The sequence below is a fragment of the Tachypleus tridentatus genome, chromosome 11, assembly GCF_004210375.1.
Source record: "Tachypleus tridentatus isolate NWPU-2018 chromosome 11, ASM421037v1, whole genome shotgun sequence".
NCBI classification, from domain to species: Eukaryota; Metazoa; Arthropoda; class Merostomata; order Xiphosura; family Limulidae; genus Tachypleus; species Tachypleus tridentatus.
The window spans coordinates 41006026-41033852 of record NC_134835.1 but is presented as its reverse complement, the minus strand read 5'-3'; the positions used below and the strand labels follow the sequence as shown (position 1 = coordinate 41033852).

Sequence of the window (27827 nt, the reverse complement as noted above, 5' to 3'; positions counted from 1 at the left end):
GAAAATTATTTTACATATAGCTTATTGTTTTCTTACACCGCAAGTTTATATGAAAACATACAACTGTAATTTCCTTAAACATTATGCAAATGATTTGGATTTAACGGATATACACATTTCGAAATTCATGAACTCGGGTTTAACGTTTTTGCAGATTTGTTTCTTTAAGATTTGTTTTTAAAACGAATATCTTGTGTTTAGTGTGTATAACAGAATGATTTCTACGTTACAATGAAACAGTTTTTAAGATCATTGTAACTTCTCTGATTTGGTTCAGGAATTATGTTGTAAGAGTGAGTTCTTGACTCTGTCTAAAAGTGTTGTTTGGTGTTTACTCTCGAGCTTTAGGGCAATCAGACGGGTTTCTTCCTCGTTATTGACTAATGGAAGGGCAAGAGGGAGTTCTAAGAAAACGCGTTGTGGTGGATATCCCACTAAGCTTAGCCGCAAGGGAACCCGCTGGCTTGTTCTGAAGGAGCAGACAGGTTGTGCACAAGAGAGGCTGATTGTAGAAAATTGTACAAGACCTTTGTACAGTGATATTCAGAGTACACTAAGGTATTAAGATGGTAGGGTCCCGAGTAAGTAAACTTATTTCAAGATAGAAGAGCTTATGCCACTGCATCGCTAAAACGTGATTATAAAAGAATATTATATTATTAATTTGGAATATGATAATAAGTGAGAAGATGGAATGTTCTTTTTTAAATCTGGAATATGATAATAGGTGAGAAAATGGAATGTTCTTTTTTTTAATCTGGAATATGATAATAGGTGAGGAGTTGGAATGTTCTTTATCTAGTCTGGAATATGATAACAGGTGAGAAGATGGAATGTTCATGAGCCGGTGATTATAGCGGTCGACTCGTCATCTGAGGGTCGCCGGTTCGAATTCCTGTCACACAAACATGCTTGCCTCTTCAACTGTGGGGGGCTTCATAATGTGACGGTCAATCCCCCTATTGGTTGGTAAAAGATATTTAAACATACTTTTATTAATCTAAGATTTGATAACGAGTGAGAAACGTTACCAAAACGCAACTTTCGTTTTGTCTGTCCTCGTTGAAGTTCAGAGAAACTCCACATGTGAAATGTAATACGATTCTAGGTTAACTGTAAACAACAAAACACAATTTTCAAGAACAGGTTTATGTTTAGTTTTTTGGACGTACAACAGTGGCGGCGCCAGGATATTTTCGTTGGCTGAGGGGAGCTGAGGTAAACTGTGGATGGGCTTCCCAAAATGCCATCAATATGAAGTATAGACGGTAAATTATAATAATGTAAATACCAAGATACATTTCTGAAAGGTGTGCTATTTTGAACTGCGTTTTCAATACAGTTTTCATTGGAAACTCATACTCTGATTAATAATTCATTATTACAAATTAGAAATAATCTGTTTATGAAAATATGCCTATATGTAAAAGAGAAAGCTCACCTAAATTCCACCCAAGGTAATACATAATAATAAAGAAAATCAAGATTAGCTTAGATTGAACATTTAATATACCATTAAGAGTAAAGCTACAAATCAAAAGAAATATAACATAAAGACATAGTTTATATAAAAGAAACGAATTAACCCATGTGAAGTTAATACACTCTGAGGAAAAGTGAGGTTAACTAACTATCAGGCTAACTATCTTTCAGCATGTTGTGTTTATAGTCAATATTACTTCAAAACAATGCGCCTGTTCTGATGATTGGCAGCAAATGTGCCTATAATAGTATCAATATCGAGTTGTTTTGCCCTCCTGGAGTTTACTGATATGACATCAAGGTTGCTGGTGCGGTTGTTACCACTGCTGTTGCGCAAGTATGTCTTGAAAAGCTTCAGACATGAGAAACTTCTCTCACAGGCAGCTGAAGTGGCAGACAGGGTCACAGCGATGCATACAAGTTTGTGGAGATCCATGAAGGCATCCTTGTATGGATCCAGCACAGTTGCAAGCTCCAATTTTGTGGAAACTTCCTGCCCCTTGTCTTTCTTTTTGGCGATTAGCCGGCTTAACTGGTGGACCTTCACGGCGAGGTCATCCTCTGCCACACAATAGTTTGCTGTCATTCCTAAGAGTGCTTGCTTGTCCAGAAATGTGGAATGTTTGGGGTTCAATGCAGTTGCACCCATCAGAACACTGCAGACATCAGAGGAGAATCTTCTATTCAGCTCGTTGAGCATCCTGTCTATGATGGCATAGAAGGTGTGTCTCCTGGCATCTGGTGTTGGTTCATCTCTTTGGCCAGTACTAGATGTGATTATGAATTCGTCCAGGTGTCTGGGGGTAGATCGCTGTCCACCTTGACGCACCGTCTCAGTGCGTATTCCCACTTTCTTACATATATCCTCAGCAGACTCTTCCAAGTCTTTCCATGCTGCTTCAGTTCTCATTTCTGAGAGACTAGAGATGAGAGATTGTACTAGGTCCTGTGCAGAGACCAGCTGCAGGTCAGGTGACTGGAAGGAGTCTAATAGCTGTTTTGTCATCAGTAGTAGTTTTTCTATGGCCACTAGACTGATTACGAACTGCTGATCTAGGAGGATCCACAGGCCCTTTGATTCAGTGGCTCTGTGGACATTGTCTCCCTCCACAAGACGCTTTAGGGTTGTCAAAATGGCAGGGAGGGTTCTTTTCATAGCCAGACAAGCACCATGTTGGCAGGCCCATCTTGTGTCTGACAGTCGCTTCAACTCTATATGCTGGTTCACGGGTTCAAGCTCCTTCTGTACCTTCAGAAATTCTTCATGCACAACCGATATAGAGAAGAATTTGTACAGCTTCTGAATAGTCACAAAGAACTCTGCTGCAGTCTGGACGTTGTGCACACAATCAACTAGCACAAGGTTGAGCCTGTATGTACAGCATACATACACAGCCTGAGACACCTCTCTCCTGAACCTCTCCTGTGCATCACTGATGTACCCTGACGTGACTGTAGCTCCATCATAGCACTGGCCAATGCAGGCATTATAGTCAATACCACATTTACCCAGAGTCTCCATGATTTTCTTGAGCAATGAATCTGCATCCAGACCCTCAACAGCTGTGAAGTCCAGGAACTCCTTGTAAAGGCTCTGTTGGTGGAGGTACTTTACCACAATGGGCAGCTGTTCTTGTTTGCTCACATCTTTTGTTTCATCCACCATTAGAGCAAAATGTTCAGCTTCCATGACCTCTTTGCTGATATCCTTCCTGATCATTCCAGCTATGATGTCAAGCAGTTCGTTTTGGATATCATGGCGCGTGTACTTGGCATTGCCAGGATCACTCAGCTTGTTCTTCACGATTTCATCATACCTAAAAATCATGTTAAGAAGTTTCAGGAAATTGCCCCTGTTATCTGACTGACTACCTTCCCTGTGACCTCTCTGGGCTTCATTCTGGCAGGTTATGTAGAGCAGTGCATCTATCACGGCTCTTATGTAATGTCGGTTTTCCTTCAGAGTTTTAGCATGACTTGCATCGAAAGCATGTTGGATCCTTGCACCCTTTGTTTTTTGCAATTTAAACTCTGCTCAAGCTTGCATGGCAAACTTGTGTCCTGCAGAGTTATCATGGGACTTCATTGATGTGGTTGCCTTCTTCCAGTTTTGGGAGACTTCATGGGTGAAGGACTTCTCAGTTTTACTGAAGCGTGTATGACTGAAAAGACGACATGCGAAGCAGAATGCAGCATCTTGGGTCACAGAGTACTTCAACCAAGAGTGCTAATCACGCCAATTCTTGTTGAATGACCTTGACTGGTCGCTTTATTCTGTGGTCGGGTATCTCTTCAAGTCTGGACAAGTAGTACCACCATCTGGAAGCTGGCTCAGGTCCTTGGGTCCTAGTGGTAGTTTCTCACCCTGGGTGCGAGTGGTGCCCTCTTGCGGCTGGGGTCCCGCACTAGTTGTGTCCGCATTCTCACCATCACGATCACCACTGTTCTCCTCACTTGCACCACATGTGTTTGTAGGACCATTTACTCGCTGCCTCTTCTTGGTTAGCAGATAGTGTTGCATAATCAACCCTATGTGTAGTATGACCAGTTTATGTTTTGGTGGGTGATGTCTGACTCTTGTCTTGTGTGTTGGTGTCCTTGTTTGAAAACGAGTCGCTGATTTTGATTTCCTTTTATTAATCCAAACTGAGTGTGTGTTCCAGTGTGAGGCCGATTACCAGAGAGAGTGAGAGTCACGTATAAAAACATAACTCCCTTTTATACAGAGCGCGCGAACGTCAAAGTGACCCCCGAGCCGGCTGACTGCCAGTACCACTTCTTACTTCCAAGTTGTGTTAGTTTATATGAAACGAATCGGAATTTCTCTCCTTATATTGGCATTAGGGAGGATATTCATTTTAAACATCGAAATCTACGGAAAAAGATATAACATGCATACTATTGGGTCATTTCACGAATAAGGAGCAAATAACAACTAAACATAGTTCAACATTACGAACAACTGCTCTGCCACATTGAAATCACCAAATTATATTAATACCATATGAAAATCCAGAACATATCCGTGAAATACTGTTAGAGAAAATGTTTATCTTTAATCATATAGCACAAGTATTTAATTAGAGGGCTAATTAGGGAATACAAACACAGCTTTGATAGGGCATGTAAAACTGTGGGCAGCTAATGGGAGTGAGGGGGTAGCGTGCGGCTGGCATCTGAATCTGGATCGGGCTGAGCCGATCGTTAGCCGTACGCAGAGCGTACACCATGGTCAGCGGCTTAATGATCATACGCTTAAGGCGTTCGAGGCGGGAATCGCGCATTCGAACAAAGCAAACCCGCGGCCTGGATATTAAATGGTCATAGTAGCACCAAAACAAAATGCCTAAATTAAAGTTGACCTTCACAGAAATGCTGGTTTCTTCATAAGTTCACATTATTCATACAGGCCAAACTGTGATTGTGATATTGTTCTTATTATCATAAGTGTGACAAGCATCTGTTACAATAATGTAACTACTACATTACGTTAAATTAGGCACTTCTAAATAGCCCAATGACAATTTCAAAATTCATTCTAGAATTGTTTGGAAATATTATTTGGTCAGTTAACATGTAAGGTTATTATCTAATCATAAGTATAACATTAATTGGATTGTAAGTCACAATTTTAAGTGTATGCCACAATCATCAGTACAATTTTGGATGGCTGATACACAATGCAAAATGATCTCACAAAGGACACAACACCGGCTAAATGCTTCATAGTTTTGACCTATACACAATATACTTATACATGCATGCTATGTTTTACTTTTCAATAAAAGATAAATTAAATTAATGGATAAATACCTGTGAAACCTTTGGTTTATCAAGTAAAATCCCTGATGATCTGTTGTAACTTGAAATCAACGTGGTTGTCTAATCTTCGTCAAAGCTCAAGATAGAAAGACATAACACAGGGAACGGCAATACAGTGCATGAGTTTCAGTGCATTCAGTACGTTGCTATGGGACACATGACACATACTCCCGTCTTAATGAAGACGTTGAGTTCTACAGATCTATGTCTCTTTGTGTTAATGGTTAAGCAACAACGACGATTGTGTTTTCCATATCTTATGAATATATGTAGGTAACAATATTGGGAGGGCTGAGGGTACAAATAAAGAATATTTCGAGAAAATCACAGAAAAAGTCTTCTCCAAATAATCCAATTGTTTTAGTTCTGTGATATAAAATGCTACTTTAATTAAATTAAAAATTATTTGTGTAGATATATTTGTCACCAGAACACTCTTTGCTGGCAGAATCCTTCTTAAAGTTTCAGTTTTCTTAAGCTTTCTTAATGCATCGAAAATCATTCGAATTTTATTCGGAAAATAAATTTCGCAGTTCGTTTTCGTTTGTTTCCTTTAGAGCAAAACCACATCGAGTTTTCTCCGGTATCCGAGGGGAACTGAACCCCAGATATTAGCGTTGAAAGTACGTAAACTTACCGCTTCAGAGAATTTTCCCCACCAGACTTCTGATAGCAACGTGAATTACAGACGGTATTAGTCTAAAAACAAATAGTATTAGATTCATAGTATTCGCTTATGTAATACACTGAAACATTATTGCTTGAAGCTGAGCACAAACTACAGAATGGGCTATCTGTGATTTGCCCACCACGGGTGAGGAAACCCGATTTCTAGTGTTGTGAGTCCGCATATTTAGATATATACGGCATGAGAATAAGCCGGACCTTTTTGACTAAATTTAGTTAGTTTTATCTAACAGTTCGATTTAGATTCCGGACTTTCATTAACAGCGGCTAATCAAGGTAACCATTGCTGAACTTAATGTTTGTGAAAAGGTTTTATTTTAGTTAGAGCTTCTAAGGAAGCAAACATAAAATAGGAAGACATATCAACAATCAGATAAATCGATCATTCTAGAGAAATAACATGTAAGTTAAAACATGTACATAAACAAAGTGAGGAAAGGTCTCATATTGGAGGAAGCGTATTTGTCTATTACTGCTCGCCTTTATTCTGAAGGAGGTAAACCACTAACCCCTAGAAAGACAAGAATGAGACACACCCACGACCTTTCAACAACTTAAGTTCTGTAAAGGGGGTGGAATGAGTACCTTGTAACTTTTTTACACTTGTGATTCTTGCCATATTTTCCATTCTTGGAGAACTTAGGAAATTAATCATTTCCAATCAATCAGCTGAACTTAAGTCGTTCTTTCTAATAACTAGTTTTAAGTAGTTTAATGTTGTTCGTTCAACCGATAACATTCGCACATAGTTAGTACAAAAACAACACTGAACAAACCTGTAATATGTATCAATTAATAGCATACAAATATAATCATTAAAAATTGGCAGTGGACAAACCTATAATATGTATTAAATGACAGCATACGAATATAATTATTAAAATGTAGCAAACTTATAATATGTGTATCTTTTATAACATCTTTCATAAGAAATGTTTAAAAGATATAAAAACAAAATAGACTGTGATTTTTAAGAAAATGAAATATGCACACGGCAGTTTAACTGGTTACAATATGGATACCAAGTCCCTATCCGATATTTTCCTTAATTATATCTTACAGTTGTTATTATTAATTATATGTTCTTGTGTAGTTCAAATTTATTTTATTGTTAATCAGATATTCTGGAGTATTTATCTCGTTACACAGCAGTATTTCAATCACGATAAATATTTTAATACACGAGTACTTGTGGATATCTTATTAGCAATAAATAGAGAGTTAGTTAATAATAATAACTCTTTGTTTTTGAATCTCGCGCAAAGCTACACGAGGGCTACTTTTTTACGAAGATTCGAACCCGTCACACCAAACATGCTCTCCCTTTCAGTAATATTGTTCCATCAATAGCACAGTCGTGCATACAATTGAATATTGGGGTCAAGAGAAGAAAACTGTTGTCCTGTCATCTAGTGTATATTTTACAAATTAATTTTTTATTGCAGTATTTTTGCTGTTTTTCAAGCAATTACTTTTCATCAATTCAGAGTTTTCGTATTTGTTTCTTTTATAGGCTATAATAGAACAGAATAATAGCCCGGTGTCATGTAAAGTAAATCATGTTATACTGATGATTGTGTGTTTTCTAATATCTTTCAAGTTTCACGTGAAATAATATAAAATACCACTTTATTTACTTTTACTGCAAAACGCATTGTCATTGAGTAATTTTGTATTTAACAATAAACAAATTAATAAAGAAGAAAGATTATTTTAACTTGTTTTTGAACCTCTTGAAATGTAGAAAGTATATACATTGTTGCTTAAGGCAGAATGAAGTTAATAAAGCAAATAAAACACACAAAAACTGATTTACTGGTTTACTGATATTTCTATAATTACCTGTCCTCCGCTAGGACAGCGTTACGTTTTCGGATTTACAACGCTAAAATCAAAGGCTCGATTCTCCTCGATGGCTAAAGCAGATAGTCTGACTCGACTTTCCTGTAAGAAATACACATACACACTATAATTAATAGTTATAAATGACTCAATACAAATATTACGCAATTTTAGACCACGAAATCAAAACCGAATTTTATTACTTTGTATGGTTTTTATGCAACTCCAGACCACGAAATCAGAATCTGGTTTTGATAGTTTATATGATATTATGCAAATTTAGACTACATAATCAAGAGTGAGTTTTGGTATTTTGCATGGTATAATAGAATTTCAGATTTTGAAAATAAGATTGAGTTTTAACATTTTTATGGTTTTACGCATGTTCAGAGCCCAAAATCAGAACTGAATTTGTTATTTTAAATGGTTTTAACTTTGAGGACGTAATATCTTCAGCCTTAAGTCTCAAGCCAAAATCTTTAAAATGGAGTAAGACTTATGATTTAAACAATGCAGGTACTTGGGTTTAGCAAAATGAAATCTTTTTCATGGTTGAGTTAGGGCTGCAGAGAATCTCAACGTAAACACTGCATCCTTTTTTGAGAAGTGTATAACATGAAAATATTTAACACTAGATATAAAATTCATTAGAAAAGCAAAACGAATGTCAAGCAAAAATAAAACACAATGAAAATAAATCTTTGCACGACTATTGTATCGATTACCATAACATGATCCTACAGGATAAAAAGTGATTTCAGGTATCATATTCCATCTATTTAGTTGTGCTTATAATATCGGTGTTTGTACTTTAAAAATTTTAAACTTCAAAAATTTTACAAGCGAAAACGTTTGACTACTCAAACGTATTCTGGTTTCTTCCCAAGATTTATTTTGTACTGTCTTTATTACTTTTGATTCTAACATTTTCTTTTAAATTAATAAGCGATTATAATTAACTTAATTAAAATATTTCTACATTTAGAGTTTTTTTCTCTTCATTGGCGGGTTCGAATCCCCGTCATACCAAACATGCTCGCTCTTTTAACCGTGGGGACGTCATAATATGACGGTCAATACCACTATTCGTTGGTAAAAGAGTAGCCCAAGAGTTGGCGGTGGGTGGTGATGACTAGCTGCCTTCCTTCTAGTCTTACTCTGCAACATTAGGGACGGCTAACGCAGATAACCTTTCTGTCGCTTTGCGCGAAATTCAAACCAAACCAATCTCTATTCTTGTTTTGATAATTAACGATATGAACAACGGTGCGCGCGTGAGTTCGTGCTGCAGTTTCACCTCTTTGAGTTACAGACTCGTCGTTGTTATGTTTTTCTTTTGTTGTATGTGCTTTTTTTATATAAGATTATTGTGAAAGCATGAAAACATGAACATTTTCGTTATTATATTCAAATTAATGAAACGACTTAGATGTCAAGGTGACGTAATACCATCTAATTTCTAATTGATGGAAATAAGCGACAATAGATGATAACCACCATATGAACTTTCAAACGAGAGATTTTGTCATCGTAATTGTTATCACAATTAATGTGGACAATGTGCAAATTTACAACATCGGCAATGAATAATCAAATAAAGGAAAACAAAATGAAAATAAAGCCAGAATACATAATTTTGTAAGTTTTGTTATGTTATTTTGTTCAAAAGTTCTAGCTTTTAGTTTAAATTATTAATTTTGTAGAATAAGCCACCAGTCTAACATCTTATTAGGGATAATTCCTATATATTCGACAGTTCAATGATATTCTTTAAGTATAAAATATTAAAGCTGATGGGAAACAAGCCTGTGTAAAAATTACAATTTGACATATTCATTTTTTAAAACAACTGTGCTTGTATAAATCCAATATTTCTTATAAAAGGATCTCTATTACAAATAGAGATGTAGCAAGTAAAATAAAATACATAAAAATGACAAAATTTGAAACGTTCTAGATAGGGATTTTCAAATACAAGGTATATCACTAGACAAATAACTATATCTGTACTCTGGGTATCATACATTTCTAATTTTTCGCAAACAATGTAATTTTAGAATTTGTTTGTGTTCAACTTAATAAAGTTTATCGCAAGAAGCAAAAAACGGAAATAAAAACGGCAACATTTTTTCTTTCTTTTTTCTTCAAGTTAACTGAATTTTTTTGTGATGAAGTAGAATCTAAGCAAGATCCAAACGATAATATATTAATCGTATTTTATTAATTTTGCAGGCAGGGGGCACTAAAAGCAATTTTTAGAATGACAAGATATATTTTCATATCATGCTTGATAAAAGGTTAAGATGAAATACATGTTATCCAAATGACCTAAGTCCCATAAAAAGTGATTGATTATTTGTTTGTTTGTTTGTTTTGAATTTCGCACAAAGCTACTCGAGGGCTATCTGTGCTAGCCGTCCCTAATTTAGCAGTGTAAGACTAGAGGGAAGGCAGCTAGTCATCACCACCCACCGCCAACTCTTTTACTAACGAATAGTGGGATTGACCGTAACATTATAACGCCCCCACGGCTGGGAGGGCGAGCATGTTTGGCGCGACGGGGATGCGAATCCGCGACCGTCAGGTTACAAGTCGCACTCCTTAACACGCTTGGTCATGCCGGGATCATTGATTGATTAAGTAACGGGATTACATTTCTTAGTTCATACAAATTTATCTTGGATGGTCGTCATTTGAGGATCGCGGGCTCGAACCCACGTCGCACCAAACATGCTCGCCCTTTTAGCTGTGGGGGCGTTATAAGGTTACGGTCAATCCTAATATTCGTTGGTAAAAGAGTAGCACAAATAGCCTTCATGTAGCTGTGCGCGAAATTCAAAAAACATACAAACAAAATCTTGAATGTAATTGCTTATCTATAGAGTAAAGCAGATACCGAAACTGATGAAATATAAACTTTCTAAGTTCATCCTTTCTCTTTTTTGTTTTTACTCCGGTATAATGGTCGCCTAGAAATTCTCCTTATATGATCACAGTAAGCCACTAAATTAGATCAGAACTGAACATTATTTTATATATTTTTTATTTAAATATAAAAAATCTAATTATAAAAAAATTCAGTCCCAAAACTTAAATTTTGCAAAATATTTTAACTTTTGACCCCTTAAAATGGTAACAACGGAGTTGTCGCAAGGTGTCTTTGTGCCAAGACTCATTTAGACTGGGAGAAATATAAGAGGATTGTAGGATAAAATATGTGTTTTCTAATGTTTGACTTTTGACCCTCTGAAATCTGAACGGGAGCCTAAACCAAAAAAGTTTAATGGCCCAGGTTTTAAAATGATCGACTCAAAAATAAAGTAACAGGACACAAATGTAATAGTTAGAAAAAAGAAACAAATTAAATGCAGTGTCTTCCACTTTAGGGCGGATACAAGATTAGAACAAAAATTAACGGTTCGTTTATTTCGAAATTTTAGTTTAGATATATTTACAATCGGAATGCTTCATAGAAATACATATAAACATACATACAATTTATTTCGATCGAACTAAGCATAATTCAAATATTTTTTCCATTTTCATTGAATGTTACGTTAAAATTTCTGTGCTAAATAGAAACTATTGTTTTTTCTTATTAAATTAAATTATTTCGAGCCCAACATCCATCCTGTACAGAACTTGTTAAAATTGAGCTGTAACAGTGTATACGAAAGACACTCAATAAATTATGATTTGATGATTAATTAATAAAGGAAACGTTATTGCTTTTCATTTAAATCTATGTTTTATTTTTTTGAAGCTTTCTAGTTTATTACACAGTTGGCCCGGCATGGCCAAGCGTGTTAAGGCGTGCGACTCGTAATCTGAGAGTTGAGGGTTTGCATCCCCGTCGCGTCAAACATGCTCGCCCTTTCAGCTGTGAGGGCGTTATAACGTGACGATCTACCCACTATTCATTGAGTAAAAGAGTAGTCCAAGAGTTGGCGGTGGATAGAGATGACTGTTTGTCTTCCTTCTAGTCTTACACTGCTAAATTAGGGATGGCTGTCGCAGATGGCCCTCGAGTAGCTTTGTGCGAAATTCATCAAACAAACAATATTACACAGTTTTTCATTTAAATATATGTTTTAATGCTTGAACAGTTTTATGGTTTATTATACAATTCCACATTTAAATCTGTGCTTTATTGTTTGAACAATTTTGTGGTTTATTATACAGTTCCGGGTTCATATCTGTGTTTTATTTGAACAATTTTGTGGTTTATTATACAGTTCTAGATTCATATGTGTGTTTTATTGTTTGAACAGTTTTGTGGTTTATTATGCAGTTCTACATTTAAATCTATGGTTTATTGTTTGAACAGTTTTGTGGTTTATTATACTGTTCTACATTTAAATCTATGGTTTATTGTTTTAACAATTTTGTGGTTTATTATACAGTTCTAGATTCATATGTGTGTTTTATTGTTTGAACAGTTTTGTGGTTTATTATACAATTCCACATTTAAATCTGTGCTTTATTGTTTGAACAATTTTGTGGTTTATTATACAGTTCCGGGTTCATATCTGTGTTTTATTTGAACAATTTTGTGGTTTATTATACAGTTCTAGATTCATATGTGTGTTTTATTGTTTGAACAGTTTTGTGGTTTATTATGCAGTTCTACATTTAAATCTATGGCTTATTGTTTGAACAGTTTTGTGGTTTATTATACTGTTCTACATTTAAATCTATGGTTTATTGTTTGAACAATTTTGTGGTTTATTATACAGTTCTAGATTCATATGTGTGTTTTATTGTTTGAACAGTTTTGTGGTTTATTATACAATTCCACATTTAAATCTGTGCTTTATTGTTTGAACAATTTTGTGGTTTATTATACAGTTCCGGGTTCATATCTGTGTTTTATTTGAACAATTTTGTGGTTTATTATACAGTTCCGGGTTCATATCTGTGTTTTATTTGAACAATTTTGTGGTTTATTATACAGTTCTAGATTCATATGTGTGTTTTATTGTTTGAACAGTTTTGTGGTTTATTATGCAGTTCTACATTTAAATCTATGGCTTATTGTTTGAACAGTTTTGTGGTATATTATACTGTTCTACATTTAAATCTATGGTTTATTGTTTGAACAATTTTGTGGTTTATTATACAGTTCTAGATTCATATGTGTGTTTTATTGTTTGAACAGTTTTGTGGTTTATTATACAATTCCACATTTAAATCTGTGCTTTATTGTTTGAACAATTTTGTGGTTTATTATACAGTTCCGGGTTCATATCTGTGTTTTATTTGAACAATTTTGTGGTTTATTATACAGTTCCGGGTTCATATCTGTGTTTTATTTGAACAATTTTGTGGTTTATTATGCAGTTCTAGATTCATATGTGTGTTTTATTGTTTGAACAGTTTTGTGGTTTATTATGCAGTTCTACATTTAAATCTATGGTTTATTGTTTGAACAGTTTTGTGGTTTATTATGCAGTTCTACATTTAAATCTATGGTTTATTGTTTGAACAGTTTTGTGGTTTATTATACAGTTCCACATTTAAAGAAATTGTCATTTTCACATTAAATATTTCCACAAAGGAAATGAACAAATGAACAAACAGCTCCAATATCCGAGCTCCTACTGGTCTTATCTTCAACTTCCAATGTTTATCAATCTCTGATGGGAAAACGGAGGAGCTTTTACAAGTATCTCTTGTTTATTGTTGTTTTTGAATTTGACGCAAAGCTCCAAATATAATGCCACACACGCCACCGATCTATAAATTTGATTATGATATAATGTCACATACACCACTAATCTATAAATTTGATTATGATATAATGCTACACACGCCACCGATCTATAAATTTGATTATATAATGTCACACAAGTCACCGATCAATAATTGTTATTATTATATCACATAATCTTTTGATCTTTAAGTTTTAGACATCTTTATATGAAGAAAACAAAATACAATTTTTCATCCATGTTTCTTTCTTAAACGTTTCCAATTATCTTTCGTTTAAGACTGCTTTGTAAAATGTTTCTTTGATGACTCATTTTAGCTGAAGACAACATTAATCTGAAATATTTTTGTCCTGCAGGTCATGCTGATAAACATTATTTATCATTCCATAATCATATTCAAGTAGGGATAATGTTTAAATGTTATTTCCCTCGTATACAACACAAAATGATTTGTTTTCAGTTTTTCTAACACACTTAATTAATTGTTCCCCGGTATGCATAATCCCTCTTTTATGAGCTTGGTGTATTAACCCTAATTTTTGAGGCTTTTCTCGTTTGTGTGACGCGACAATAGCTAAAATAATAATATATACTACCGTGTTTCTCCGAAAATAAGACAGGGCTTATATTAATTTTCACTCCAAAATATGACACTAGGGCTTATTTTCGGGGGATGTCTTATTTTGATATATTAAAAAAATGAAGTTACAAAGTAAAAATTATAAGACCTCTAAATAAATAGAAATTACAAAAACATTCAGAAACTCATTAACAGGAATTTACTCAAAAACAATCATATCATCATCCTCTGGAATGTCTTGCAAATCATCTGTTTTTAAAATTCCTGCTGAGTTTTCACTTAACTCAATTTCTTGTAGAATTTTCGCACCTACTCTCATGGAATGAGAATTTCTTATCCAAGTAGCCTGCTCGTTACGCGTTGGCAATACAGTTGTCTGTAATTTTGTTCCATGAGTTTGTCACCCAAGTCACAATCTCTTGTAACCCGGGCTTCACAAAGTTTCCACGCTCATTTCTCACCATTCTATTTTCAATGTAATCAAAATAAACTATTATTAAACTAACTGATTAATACTTAAACAAACTAATTAACTAATTATTAAACTAATTAATAAATTAATTTTTTTTATTTCTTTCCTCTTCCTGCCACTCTTAACTAGGGCTTATTTGAAGGGTAGGGCTTATATTAAAACTATCCCCAAAAATCACACTAGGTCTTATTTTATGGGTAGGTCTTATTATCGGAGAAACACGGTATATAAACAATATATAAAATAATGGAAGGTATTTAACATACAGTAAAGTTTACGTTCAACGTTTACGTTTTTAAGGACTTTTTTGGATGGATGGAAGCAAGATTTTTCAAATGAGCACAATAAATGAGAATCTAATAAGTTAAGTAAATGCTACAGTTGGTAGTTTGTCATATATGTTAAGAGTCTATTTCAGTTTTCACAATGGTATTCACACGGTAACGCTAGGTGTTTAAAATGTATTAATATTAAATAAAAGCTGGTGTACAACCACAATTATTAAAAGTACGTGACTCAAGGTTTCACGATATTTATATTTAAAAAGTTCCTAGAAAGAGACGTGAAATAATAGTTCGTATTTTTTGTATTTATATAAATGAAATATGTCTACACCTTTATACAGTGTTTTCGTATCCTGACATAAGTTTGTTTGTTTTATCATACGTTAAATAAAAATGATAAGAACCTTCACAGCGTTAACGTTGTTTAAAAATTCATAAAACTCTAATAAACGTTCGACAATTAATTCTGTACATAATGTTCTCAGGAAACCGGTGTCGACTCGTATTATATCACACCCTGAGTATCACAACAGATTTTAATGAAGATTTTTCGTTTCGAGCTAAATTAAAACCCTCGGAAAAAATAACTTTTGCACTTCTCAACGGCTTCTGTACCTTTGCCACTTATAAGTAAAAAATATGGAATTTTTGTTTTGCATTAAATTTGCATAATTTTGCGGTAATGATAGGTTATACCATCTTTAACCAAACTGTGTGAGAAGTGTGGTAGCGAATCAGATCAGACCAATATAGACACTGAGGAACAAAGTAAAGACCTGAAAAGTTTTATTGCACATCCCACGAGGACTTGTTTAAACAGTATAAAAATGATGTTTAAAACACTGTTTGGTAATAGCGATTTAAGATATTACAGAGAATGTTCACGAACAAACACTTTATATAATCAGAAAGATAGGATGATATAGGTATATCGAAACACATATCAAAAAAACATTTAAAATTAAAAACTTTATCCATGACACATATAAGTATATATATTTTTGAGACAGTTCTGTTGATATTGTGCTCAAAATATATGATAGTTCTTAAGCGTTTATCTTCATTTGCTTCAGAAAACGTAGTTGCACACAGAGAAAAGTATTAAACTTAATCCAAGTTAAACTTATTGTGTCTAAATTGAAAACATTTTTCTTCTCATAATCTGTAATACCGGTGATTATTTCAGTCTATGTTTTCCTTGTCTTTCCCTCTTAGCTGTAAATTAACATCGTTTATTGTTTTATATTCATTGAAATTCAACACTTTCTCTTATTTTCTAGATCCAAATTTACCAGTTATGAAAGTTACTTTTGCATTTAAGAAAAACAAATTTTTGGGTTTAAGCTTTGCTCATTACGCACTTCTTAACTGGATTTTAATTAGGACAATTCAAAAACTAATAAATTCTAGTTGTTTTTTTTAAACATTAGTTATGAATTTTTGATAAATTTAAATTAATATCCAACTTTAACTGTTACGGCTTAGTCATTATTTGACTCAAAGGTAGCTACAATCTCAAAACGAATGTCAAATTTGTTTCAAATTGCCAGGGGTTCAAACTCGTTTTCAGTCTCCAGCACAACAGTATTAAAACATTTTGCCTCTGATTATGTTAATCGTTATCAGATGCATTCACTACTGATATACTTGCTTTTTTGCATTTGGAACATCGATACTGACGGCAGAATTTCTTGTCTGTTCTTTGGGCTTTTTAGAATCTAAGATGTTTTCTTCGTCAGAAACAATGAGGACATCATTTGTTGGTTTGATTATAACTTCGCTCGTTCCTGTTTTGTCTGTTATTGGTTGAAATTGAGTTTCAGGTTGAGTAGATTCGTTGACTTCAGACAAAGTTAGGCTTTCTGCTGTGTCTTTGAATTCTTCAGTGTGGTAATTAATACTTGGCTCATTCTGTGGCTGAATAATATATTCAGGTGGAATATGCTCGCGGGTGTTTAGTCTGTGGTTATTCAACAAAATAATTGGTGAATTAGTCCTAACCTTGTTTTTAACTTCAGCTCTAACTGGAATATTAGATTTTAGTTTATGCTTAATTTCTGTTATAGACTCCAATTCTTCTTCAGTTACAAGAGATGAATTTAGCTGTGACCCATTTTTACCTTTAACTCCAAATGTTTCGCTAATTTCTAAGTTTTCTCCAGCTTCTGTTACAACAGAGTGATCGCCTTTCAAATTATTATCAACTCCTACTTCTACCAATGCATCAAATTTTGAATCTTCATCTGTAATTATAATTGACTGATCTGGCTGTAATTCAGCCTCAACTTCAAGTAGTTTATCATCTTTTGAATCCTCTTCGTCTTCTATAGGCTTATTAGTTGTTGTATCTTCTTCAGCTGATGTTACAACATACTGGTCTAGTTGCAAATTGTTTTCAACATTAAGTGGTTCATCATCTTCTGAACCCTCTTTAGATGATGTTACAACAGACTGGTCTGGTTGCAATTCATCTTCAACATTAAGTGGTTCACCATCTTCAGAACCCTCTATAGATGATGTTACAACAGACTGGTCTGGTTGCAATTCATCTTCAACATTAAGTGGTTCACCATCTTCAGAACCCTCTATAGATGATGTTACAACAGACTGGTCTGGTTGCAACTTATCTTCAACATTAAGTGGTTCATCATCTTCTGAACCCTCTTTAGGTGATGTTACAACAGACTGGTCTGTTTGTAACTTATATTCAACATTAAGTGGTTCATTGTCTTCAGAACTATCTTTAGATGATGTTACAAGAGACTGGTCTGGTTGCAACTTATCTTCAACATCAAGTGGTTTATCATCTTCTGAATCCTCATTAGGTGATGTTACAACAAACTGGTCAAGTTGTAATTTATCTTCAAGATTAAATGGTTCATCATCTTCTGAACTCTCTTCAGCTGGTATTGTAAGAGAATGATCTGGGTTTAATTTATTTTTAACTTCACCTGTTATGGGTACATCAGTTTTTGTATCTTCTTTATCTGTAGTTAGAATAGAGTAATCTGGTTGCAATTCATCTTCAACTTTAAGTGGTTCATCAACTTCTGAATCTTCTTCGACTTCTGTTACAAGAGAATCATTTGACTGCAATTTATTTTTAACTTCAACTGATTCATCAGCTTTGGATTCCTCTTCACTTACGGATGCACTAGCAATATCTGGTTTCAGTTTATCTTTGCCTTTAATTTCGACTGATTCAACAATTTTTGACTCCTCTTCAACTTCTTTTACGATAGAGTTATCTGTCTTTAGTATATCGTTATCTCCAGCTTCAGTTAGCTCATAAACTTCTGGTTCTTTTTCAGTTATATTTATAACAGACTGGTTTGATTGTAGTATGTCTTTCACTTCAGCTTTACCTTCTTCATCATTATTGGATTCAACTTCAGATTTAGTTACAACAGTGTTATCTGGTTTCAGCTTATCTGCAACTGATGTAATAGTTTTTAAACCCTCTGGATCTTCAGTTATAACCGCGATATCTGGTTTTAGCTTATCAATAGCTTCAGTAATGAATGATTCGTCTTCACCTTTTATTGTGATAGAGCTATCCTGCTGTGATTTATTTTTTATTTCAGTTTCAAATAGCTCACCATCTTCAGATTCCTCTTTAGCTTCAGTTACGAAAGAGTTAACTGGTTTCAGTTCATCTCTAATATCAACTTCAGTTGGTTCGCTATGTTTGAAGTCTTCTTCATTTCCAGTAAAACTAGAAACAGCGTGCTTAGATTCAGTGTTCATTCCGATTACACCTGGTTCACCATCCTTTAACTTGTCTTCAAGTGCTACTAAACCATGAGGTTTAAAAATATTATTTATTTTTTCTATATGTGGCTCACTAGGTTGTGATACCTTTTCAACTCCAGTACTATGAATTCCGTTGGGTGTAGATCCATTATTTGTTACAGATTGTAGAAGGTCATCGACCTCATACACAGTCTCTCCAGTTTCTGACTCATCTATAGAAGGTTCCAGGTTCTCAGAGTTGGATTGATTATTGCGATAAGAAACTTCAGGTATATGAATATGTGACCCATGATTATTCCGTATTATTACAGGTTTATCAGTCTTATAATCCACATTTTCATCTACTAGAAGTTTGTCAGGCTTCACTTCATCATTGCTTTCAGATAAAATTGTGTGTTCAGTTTTTGATCCGTGATTATTTCTTATTAGTACAGGTTTATAAATATTCAGTTCATCTTCTTCTTGTGCTGGTGCATGCTCAGAAATGTGTTGTTCGTCATTTATATTAGGCTTATATGTTTCGTCTTTATTTGGAGTATGAATGTAATGAGAATCAACACCGCTGATAGTTTCAACCCCATGGTTATTTATTATAATAATAGGTTGCGGGTTATCTTCAATTTTATCATTTTTATCATCTCCAGTAATAACCTGCTCGCCAGCAGTAAATCTATGATTATTTCGTATTATCACGGGCTTATCTTGCTGTGTGATTGTCATAAACTGTTCTTTGGTTTTATTACTGACTTCTTCCTCTTCACCAGTAAAAATGCCTTCTCTACTGGTCGTAAAGTTATAGGCAAACGTCGTTGACTCTACATGTGTGTTGTTCGATGTTAAAGTAGTGTGAGGTGTTTCTGACGTTCCAGTGTTGTCTTCTTCACGTTCTGTAGTGTTTTGAACTTTTTCTACAGACTCAAGGTCACCTATATCTGTGTTATCATCTCCTACAGAACCTTTAGCACTTTCATCAGAATTGTTTTCAGATGGCGTTTCACCATGTTCTTCGAGTTCCTGAAAATCTTCTGTAGCGCTTTTAGTGGTTAACATGTTCATACCATTTTGAAAATCATGCTCAGATCCTACAAGGAAAGATTCCTCATCATCTTGAGATACCTGTGGAATATTAACGTACTTCTCTAACGATTCTAATCTTTTATGCACGACATTAACCTGTTCCTGGATTAGTTCTTGGATGACATTTGCTAGCTGTATAGCTATATCGTCTCTGATAACGGGACTTCCAAAGGTATTAAGTAGAGAGCCTTCAAAAACACAGATAAAATTACAATTTTTGAGATTTATTATAGGGTTAGTAATGGAGAAAACAGATATATTTTTTACATTCCCTTGTGCAGTGGGCCCACCAGTCGAAACTGTCATCCTTCCAGATGCCTCAACGTCTTGTAAGGCAAACTGAAAGTCTGCTTTTCTCAATCGAAGAATGAAGGCGTGGGAACACTCACAGGAGATGAAAGGGTTATTTAAGCCAAGAGTATAAGTGAAAGAAGTCTGATCGCCATTGCACGAGAATGGATCCTGACCAATCAGGTGTAAAGTGTTCATTCCTCTCACCTTACATTTGCTACATGAGAACTGGCCGATATTTTTGGACAGTTTGAAGCAACAGGAAGTCTCGGGTAGGTTGGAAATCATGGTGGACATAACTTGGTTAAAAAAATCTTGAACTTTGCTCACATTATCGTCAGTGCATACATTTCTCTTGTTCAGGTCATGACTAAATCTTCGGGGAAATATCAAGGCGCCAAAAACTGTGGAAAGAATTTAAAGGCATAAATATTCGAATTTAGATTTGTATAAACACATTAACTAAATGGAGCTTTATTCTTAGTTGTTGCTTGCAAGTAAATTATTTACAGAATGTACGAGTAAACGGTTGTTTTTATTTTACGTGTTTTGTACATAATGAATTATACCAATTTACTTTAAGAGTTGTTTCATTAACAATATAATGTTTAAAATCATTTTTTATAATATAAATTTTTTACACTCATAAATAATTGTTTAGAATTAAGCACAAAGCTACATAATGGGTTATGTGTATTCTGCCTACCACGGATATCGAAACCCGCTTTTTTGAGGGGTGTGAATCAGCAGACATATCACTCACTGTGCCACTGAGGAGATCGTAAATATTATATGCATTGTTAACTAACTGTAAGGATTTAGCACTAATCTAAGACTTCTGTGTTGATCAAACTTCATGATGCATTATTTAATATACAGACGAATATAGTAACAATTATAGTAATGACCTGATGAATCAACGAATTTTAATTATTATAGGTTTTAATTTCCTTTTCTAATGATTTATAGGCCTGGCATGGGCAGCCAGGTGGTTAAGGTAATCCGAGGGTCGCGGGTTCGAATTCCCGTCACACCAAACATGACCATTCTTTCAGCCGTGGGGGCGTTATAAATTGACAGTCAATCCCACTATCCGTTGGTAAAAGAGTAGCCCAAGAGTTGGCGGTGGGTAGTGATGACAAGCTGCTTCCCCTCTAGTCTTACACTGCTAAATTAGGAACTGCTAGCGCAGATAGCCCTCGTGTAGCTTTGCGCGAAATTCAAAACAAACCAAACTAACGATTTATAACTATGCATCTTCCTGAATGATTCAAGAGATACCTTGAGGAACCGCATATAAACAGACAGAAATTATGTACTTCTAGTCAGTTTGTTGTATAGAATCAGATTAATTAATTTTAAAGTTACTTTTTCTATTTTGATTTTAAAAGTCAGCTTACTTTTTATTAAAAGTCCATGAAAACACGTACTTTATTTTATGTAAACATATGTACATTTATATAAACGTTAAATTAAACGAACCATTATTCTTATCTATTGAATAATTCAAAAATTTGCATAAAGATGAAAAACATGTTGAGTTCATGGAGTGTGAAGTTCAGATTTTAATGTGAGCCAAGACTTATATTTCATAGGTAATAAAATATTCTTTGATAAATTGTTTAGGCAGAGTATTCATGATAAAACTTTGTAGAATGGACGGTAATTGCCTGTTGTGGAGAAACAAGTGTAGAGGACGACGTTTCAAAAGTCTTCCTTCTTTCGTCACTAAACAGAGATTCAGGATTAGAGGTGGCTGTCATTGGATGAATCTACAGGAAATCTTTCCTCCAATCAGAAACAGTGATAATCCAACCAACCATAACACGCTACCAGGACACTATAAAAGACCGACAACACATACACACACACAAGACTAATCCTTAAGAAAATTAAAAACAAAGCTCCTGGACCTGACAATACTAGTAATATAGTTCTCAAGAACGTGTCCGACACCAATCTAAACCACCTAGTTACAATTGTTAACCTATCCCTTTTCTCAAGTTATTACCCAAACATTTGGAAATCTGCTATAATTATAGTCATCCCCCAAAACGACAAGAATCTATGCAACCCAAATAGCTACAGACCGATCAGTCTTCTAAATACCCTAGGAAAACTCATGGAGAAATCAATTACCAATAGAAGTAGTTGTTTCCTCGAGACCAACAATCTAATAAGCGAAAACCAGAATTCAGGTAGGAAAAATAGGCAAACTACCGACCATCTAGCCCGTCTCCCCGAATCAGTTTTTAAAGATTTCAACCGAACACACAACTATCGCTACCTTTTTGGACGCTCAAAAAACATTCGATTCAATCTAGCATGATGGGCTACATTATAAAACCCTAGCCCTTTGCATTCTGCAAGTTTTTGTCCGCTGTATATCCAGCTTCCTTACTAACCGTACAGCATATGTTAAAGTAAATAACTCAGCTTCAAACTCGCTCAACTTAAATGCAGGCTTACCCCAAGGATCGGTACTCAGCCCAATACTCTATAATATATGTGCTAATGACATACGCTTTCCCCCTCTTAAATCTACCCTTGCCTCCCAGTACGCTGATGATATCGCTATTTGGATATCAAGCAACCCCCATACTGCAGCAACCAGGGTTCAAGCCACCCTTGACGCAGTACCTCAGTGGTGTAATTGATGGTGTGTTATCTTAAACCCCACGAAATCACAAGCTATCGCTATCCACAGAAAAGTTAATAAGTACAAGAATAAATTCAAAAGTATAAAACTTAACCTCAATAACACCGATATCATCTTCACAAAATCTATTACTTTTCTTGGTCTTATCATGACTCAAAACTTATCCTGGACTCGACACTTTCAGAAAATCTATACCCAAGCAAGCAATAGAATTTTCTTTCTCAATCGCATCAGTAGCCCTAACAAAGGCTGCTCCCCAACATCATTATTACCTTATATAAAGCATTCATTAGACCACTTTTCGAATACGGTAGTGCAGTTACGTGCAACATGACTGATAAACAATATGCAATATTACAAAACCTGCAAAACCGTACCACTAAAATCGCTTACCGCCTTCCTAATTACACTCCTATATCATACCTCAACTCCTTAACTCAACTTTCATCAATTCAGGATAGATTCATTAAACTTGCCGATCGCTACTACACTAAAGCTTCAGACAGAAATCTCCAAACACGCCAATTATTCCAACTTGCAGATACACCTGGACAAAGTACACATCACCATTAAACTGGATTACCAAACACACTATTCGTATTAAATGCTACCGTTGAAACAGACCCTATAGTATTACCCATTTATATGTCATTAACATTTTACATTCCAGGTTGAGCACTGGGTGGGTAGATTTTTCGGCGCCCACCCAGTGAAAGTGGTTTTCTCCGGGTACTCCGGTTTCCTCCACATCTAATTTCGTGCCATTGGATTTATAGATCCCCAGCACCCTGGCCCTGAAAGGATCTCTGTCTCCCTCTCTCTCTTCTTTTTTATTTTATTTATTTATTACCTACGCTTCTTTGTCGCTTTCTTTTCTGTCACTCTCTCCCCACTCCTCTTTTCTTTCTCTCTCTTTATCTCTCTCCTTCTTTACTTATATCATCTGTTCCTTTGACAAAGTGTGACTTGCTGCAGCCTTGATCTCTCTGCTCCAGTTGTTTTTGTTTTTGATGAAATTCATCCTCAACGAACCAACCCAGCTGTCCTGCTCCATATCTTTCCTATTTGATCGATATGTTTGGACATTATAAATTCAAGTTCGTTCGCCTTGATTTTCTACCTCTTTCGTCATGATACGTCTCACTATTAACTCGTGTGGGGCTGAAGAGAAACAACAGTTTTTGAGCGCTCCGGGTTTGCGTTTGGGGTTTCACCCTCAAAGGTCTCCAAAACCCAAACGTCTACCAAGTTTTAAATAAATAAATAATAATACACACTACTTAAAGACGAAGGGCAGAAGACTTTCGAAACGTCGTCCTCTACACTTGTGTCTCCACAACAGGCAGTTGCTGTCCATTATACAAAGTTTCATCAATAAAATATTATTTGTTAAGAAACCGGTAACATAATTAGAATTTAACAGCCCCAGTTTAAAGATTTTTATTTATGTCAAAATTGTCGCTTAACAACAACACCAACAAAAATGGTTCTGGAAAACGTTACGTGTTTATTTATGAAACACTTCGCTCAAAGAGCTGAAATCTTGAAGTAAACAAAGAGTACAAATGTAAATCAAATGAAACGTCTGGAAAATTCATGAGATTCTGAGAAATCATTAGATTCCTGTGACAATGTGTATAAATCCCTAAGCAATGGAATCTTATAAACCTGCTCAGTCTATAAATCAGTATATTACAAATAAAATTGAAACCTTTGAATGTCCGACTATATCACACAATCGTTATTTTACAATTTTAAATTATTTCCTGCAAATCCTATTAGTTCTTCTAATTATACTATGCAACAAAATTTTTACTTTTTCTTGTTCCTGGGCAGAAAGTGTTATTTCCCAATTGCTTATGCCTAAAGTAAGTGAAAAAGACCTATTTTTCTCTTCAAACTTTGCTTTTGTGACTTGGGAGCATATAACGAAAACATGATGGCAGACTATATTTGGAGGCTGATATGTGAAAGTGGTTCACATTACAGTCGCAAATCTCGAAAAACTACTCACTTCTAAACATTTTTGTATAACTTTAGTATAAATACATGTAAATCTTGATTCATATGTTATTTTATTCAAACCTTATGTAAATGAAAACGTGCAAATTTGCCCGTTTTTACATAGAAAATAGATTAATTTCTAAATTTCATTATTCAGGTCACAAAAGAAAAGTTTGAAGGGAATGATGTCCATTTTCTGTACTTTTACAACATAAGCAACTTGTGATACATAGTGTTATCATTATTAAACGTTATATGTGATTCGTAAAACCACTAAAGGACAAAAGCGACAGAGAAATTCTGGATTTCATCAGCTCATAATCAGTCACTTGACAACACGTTTTTGTAATCCAAGGTAAGTCTAGTTTCGTAATACAACAAATCGAAGGTGAGCTAATCTTATAACATAACAAAATTAAGGTAAGCTTAGCTTTATAATACAACAAACGCAGTGCGAGTCTAGTATCATAAAACGCCAAATGTAGGGTAAGTTTAACATTATACTACAAACGAAGTGTAAGTCTAGCTTCATATTACGGTAAATTCAGGGCATTTCTAGCTTTACAATACAACAAATTTAGGGTGAGCCCTGTTTTATAATACAGTATACCTAGGGTAAGCCTATTTTCATAATGCAACAAACTTTGGCTAAGTTTAGCTTGATATTATAAAAACTAAGGTGCGTCTAGATTAGTAATACAATACTTCCAGAGTAAGTATAGTCTTATGATATATATAAAACTCAGGGTAAGTATAGCTGTATAAAACATAACACCTAAGATAAATTTAGTTTCACAATACAAAAACTCAAGCATTTATTTGAAAACAATGGATTTTCTTAGTGGGATGACATCCAAATATATGGAAGATCGGTCTTTTTTGGAATAAAAACATTTTGTATAAGCTCCAGTTTTTATAGCTGCACGTAACGGAGATATGAAATTTCTAAAAAAATTGTATCCATAAATAAAGCTTTAACAGATGTGTTGAAGAGTTTCTTTCATCTCCTCATATGAATCATAAGAAATGTTATGTTACATGAAACTTCAATTTTCTACCTGAGTCTAGGATGAGCAGGAACAAGGCCTTTCTAAACAAGAGCTGGATGCTATCCATTTCACTTTTTTATAGGCTTGTTAACTGCAAATAAAAGGATGTGTTATCATATGTAATTGCAGAGGAATAAAACTAATACTGTAATCAGGGTCATGCACACTTGTGGTGCAAGCGAACAATATTTCCATTAGCAATATCTGTTTTAACACATGCACAATAAATTACATTTAGTTTAAAAATATATAATACGCATTATAATAAAATGGGTTATCTGTGCTTTGCTCATCACGGGTATCGAAGACCGATTTTTAGTAATATAAACCTAAGGATTTATTACCGTGCCACTAGGGGACGACATCATACAAACGATACGAGTATTTAGTTCAGTATTTCTTGTGCTACCTATATTTCGTATCGAAACTTAAAAGACCAGAAAACAGTTGAAATTCGAATTAGTTTCGCATCTGTTTCTTCACAACTTAAATAAGCGATTAATCACGACTTTTCCCCATTTTCCCGTCAAAGTTGTTTTATGTGATGTATAGGATTGCTCCTTCTGTGATGTAAGTTTGAATTTCATTCACATAATTGATACTATAAAAAACATACACTGTAATGTTAAGTTGGACTCTTAAATGAAATAACAATGCATTTATATTAGTGATAATTTCAGGACTGCACAATACATTATTTCTATCCTCCTAAGAGTTATTTAAATGGAAGTAAAAATAACTGTTGATGTGAAATATAGTTCCAAGAGTCAAATTAATGCTCCATGACAAATTAATTAAGGGTTTGGCACGAACGGTCAGTGTTTCATTGATAATACTTCTAAAATACGTTCTTCAGCGTAAAATGTAATTTTAAGAAAAGAAAGACAGAAAGAACCAAAAATCTTACATAACAGAAGCAAACCATCTCGTAAGTAAATTACACTGCATTATTTTGTTCGCCGTTAACCTGAGCTGTCGAGAGCGGTCAACAACGCTCTCTCCAAATAAGCTTGGTCTGTACATTTGGAACCCTTGTATGTTTGTCGCTTTGACACATTTCGGTTCGGATGAAATTTTAAAAAAACTAAACAATCACTAACGCAACTTTCCAGCGTCGTTTTTATGAACAATCTCAGCAACAACACTAATATTGTGATAGTCAGAGCACTCGGAGTTCATGAATTCCATTTTGAAAAATAACAGAATTGTAGCTATTAATCATATATAAAAATTAGAAAACTCAGAATATGCACCACATTACAGTAATGCTGAACCTATAATGCTGAAATGGAAAAGTTATTTTATCAGAAGAGTATAGTCTAATTACTTATACATGCTTAAAATTTGAACATCGCACCAAAGAGTTTTAAAAGTTTAAGTAGATTACATAAAGGTAAGTGAGCTACTTCAGACTGCTGCTTGGGTTAGTATCAAATCTATAACTGTAATAGATCTTATTGTGTGAAAGACTTACTGGTTTGTTGGGAACTGTGGAAGAGCTAAGACTAAAGCTTCGGCTTGCGTAGAAGCATCTGACTAGAATAACAGAATCGAGAAAGTATATTTCAGTTCGTTACCCCTCACCTTTTAAAACCAAGCACAGCCCGGAGGCGTTTCCGTCAGGGCCGGCTTACTTTAGTGCGAGACTTGTTCAGACGAGGAATCTTTCCACATAATGCTATTTGTTTGCTAAAAACCCTCGCAAGTAGCATGTAAATACATTGTTGGAGGTAGTTAGAGATTTTATTTTAGCTTTTGGTTGTTCCTGACGAGAAAAAAAAATACACTGACGATGCTAATTTACATCAATAATTGTACTAGATTGTCTTCTTCATAAACAGTTTTCTTACTTATGCGGTATACTTTCTAGTCTCCTCCATTGGTGTATTGACCGGATCAAAGTGTCTGACGTCAGATAGCTGTATCTAAAATTCAGAGTCAAGGTGAATGACTCAATGGAAAGGCTAGACATTTGTGAGTTCAAGAAAGATAACACCCCCGATGGATTAGCGGTGAACATAGGGCTTATATCGTTGTTTAATACCTGTGGTGACATATAATTTATTGTGCTGCTTGTCTCATAAGAACCAAACAAACACTAAAAACGAACAAAA

At 34.7% G+C, this 27827-nt stretch overlaps 2 protein-coding genes across 2 annotated transcripts; both read right to left on the bottom strand.

Annotated features, from left to right (window-relative positions):
- Positions 1-611: 611 nt before the first annotated feature.
- LOC143231352 (52 kDa repressor of the inhibitor of the protein kinase-like) lies at positions 612-3310 on the bottom strand. The gene is made up of 2 exons (XM_076465894.1): positions 2778-3310; positions 612-627 (listed from the first exon to the last, which is right to left on the bottom strand). The coding sequence occupies exons 1-2, from the start codon at positions 3308-3310 to the stop codon at positions 612-614; spliced, it is 549 nt and encodes a 182-aa protein (XP_076322009.1).
- Positions 3311-15664: 12354 nt separating this feature from the next.
- On the bottom strand, positions 15665-27328 carry LOC143232001 (uncharacterized). The gene is made up of 3 exons (XM_076466969.1): positions 27188-27328; positions 25723-25804; positions 15665-20405 (listed from the first exon to the last, which is right to left on the bottom strand). The coding sequence occupies exons 2-3, from the start codon at positions 25778-25780 to the stop codon at positions 16516-16518; spliced, it is 3948 nt and encodes a 1315-aa protein (XP_076323084.1). The 5' UTR covers positions 25781-25804; positions 27188-27328; the 3' UTR covers positions 15665-16515.
- Between the last annotated feature and the right edge of the window lie 499 nt (positions 27329-27827).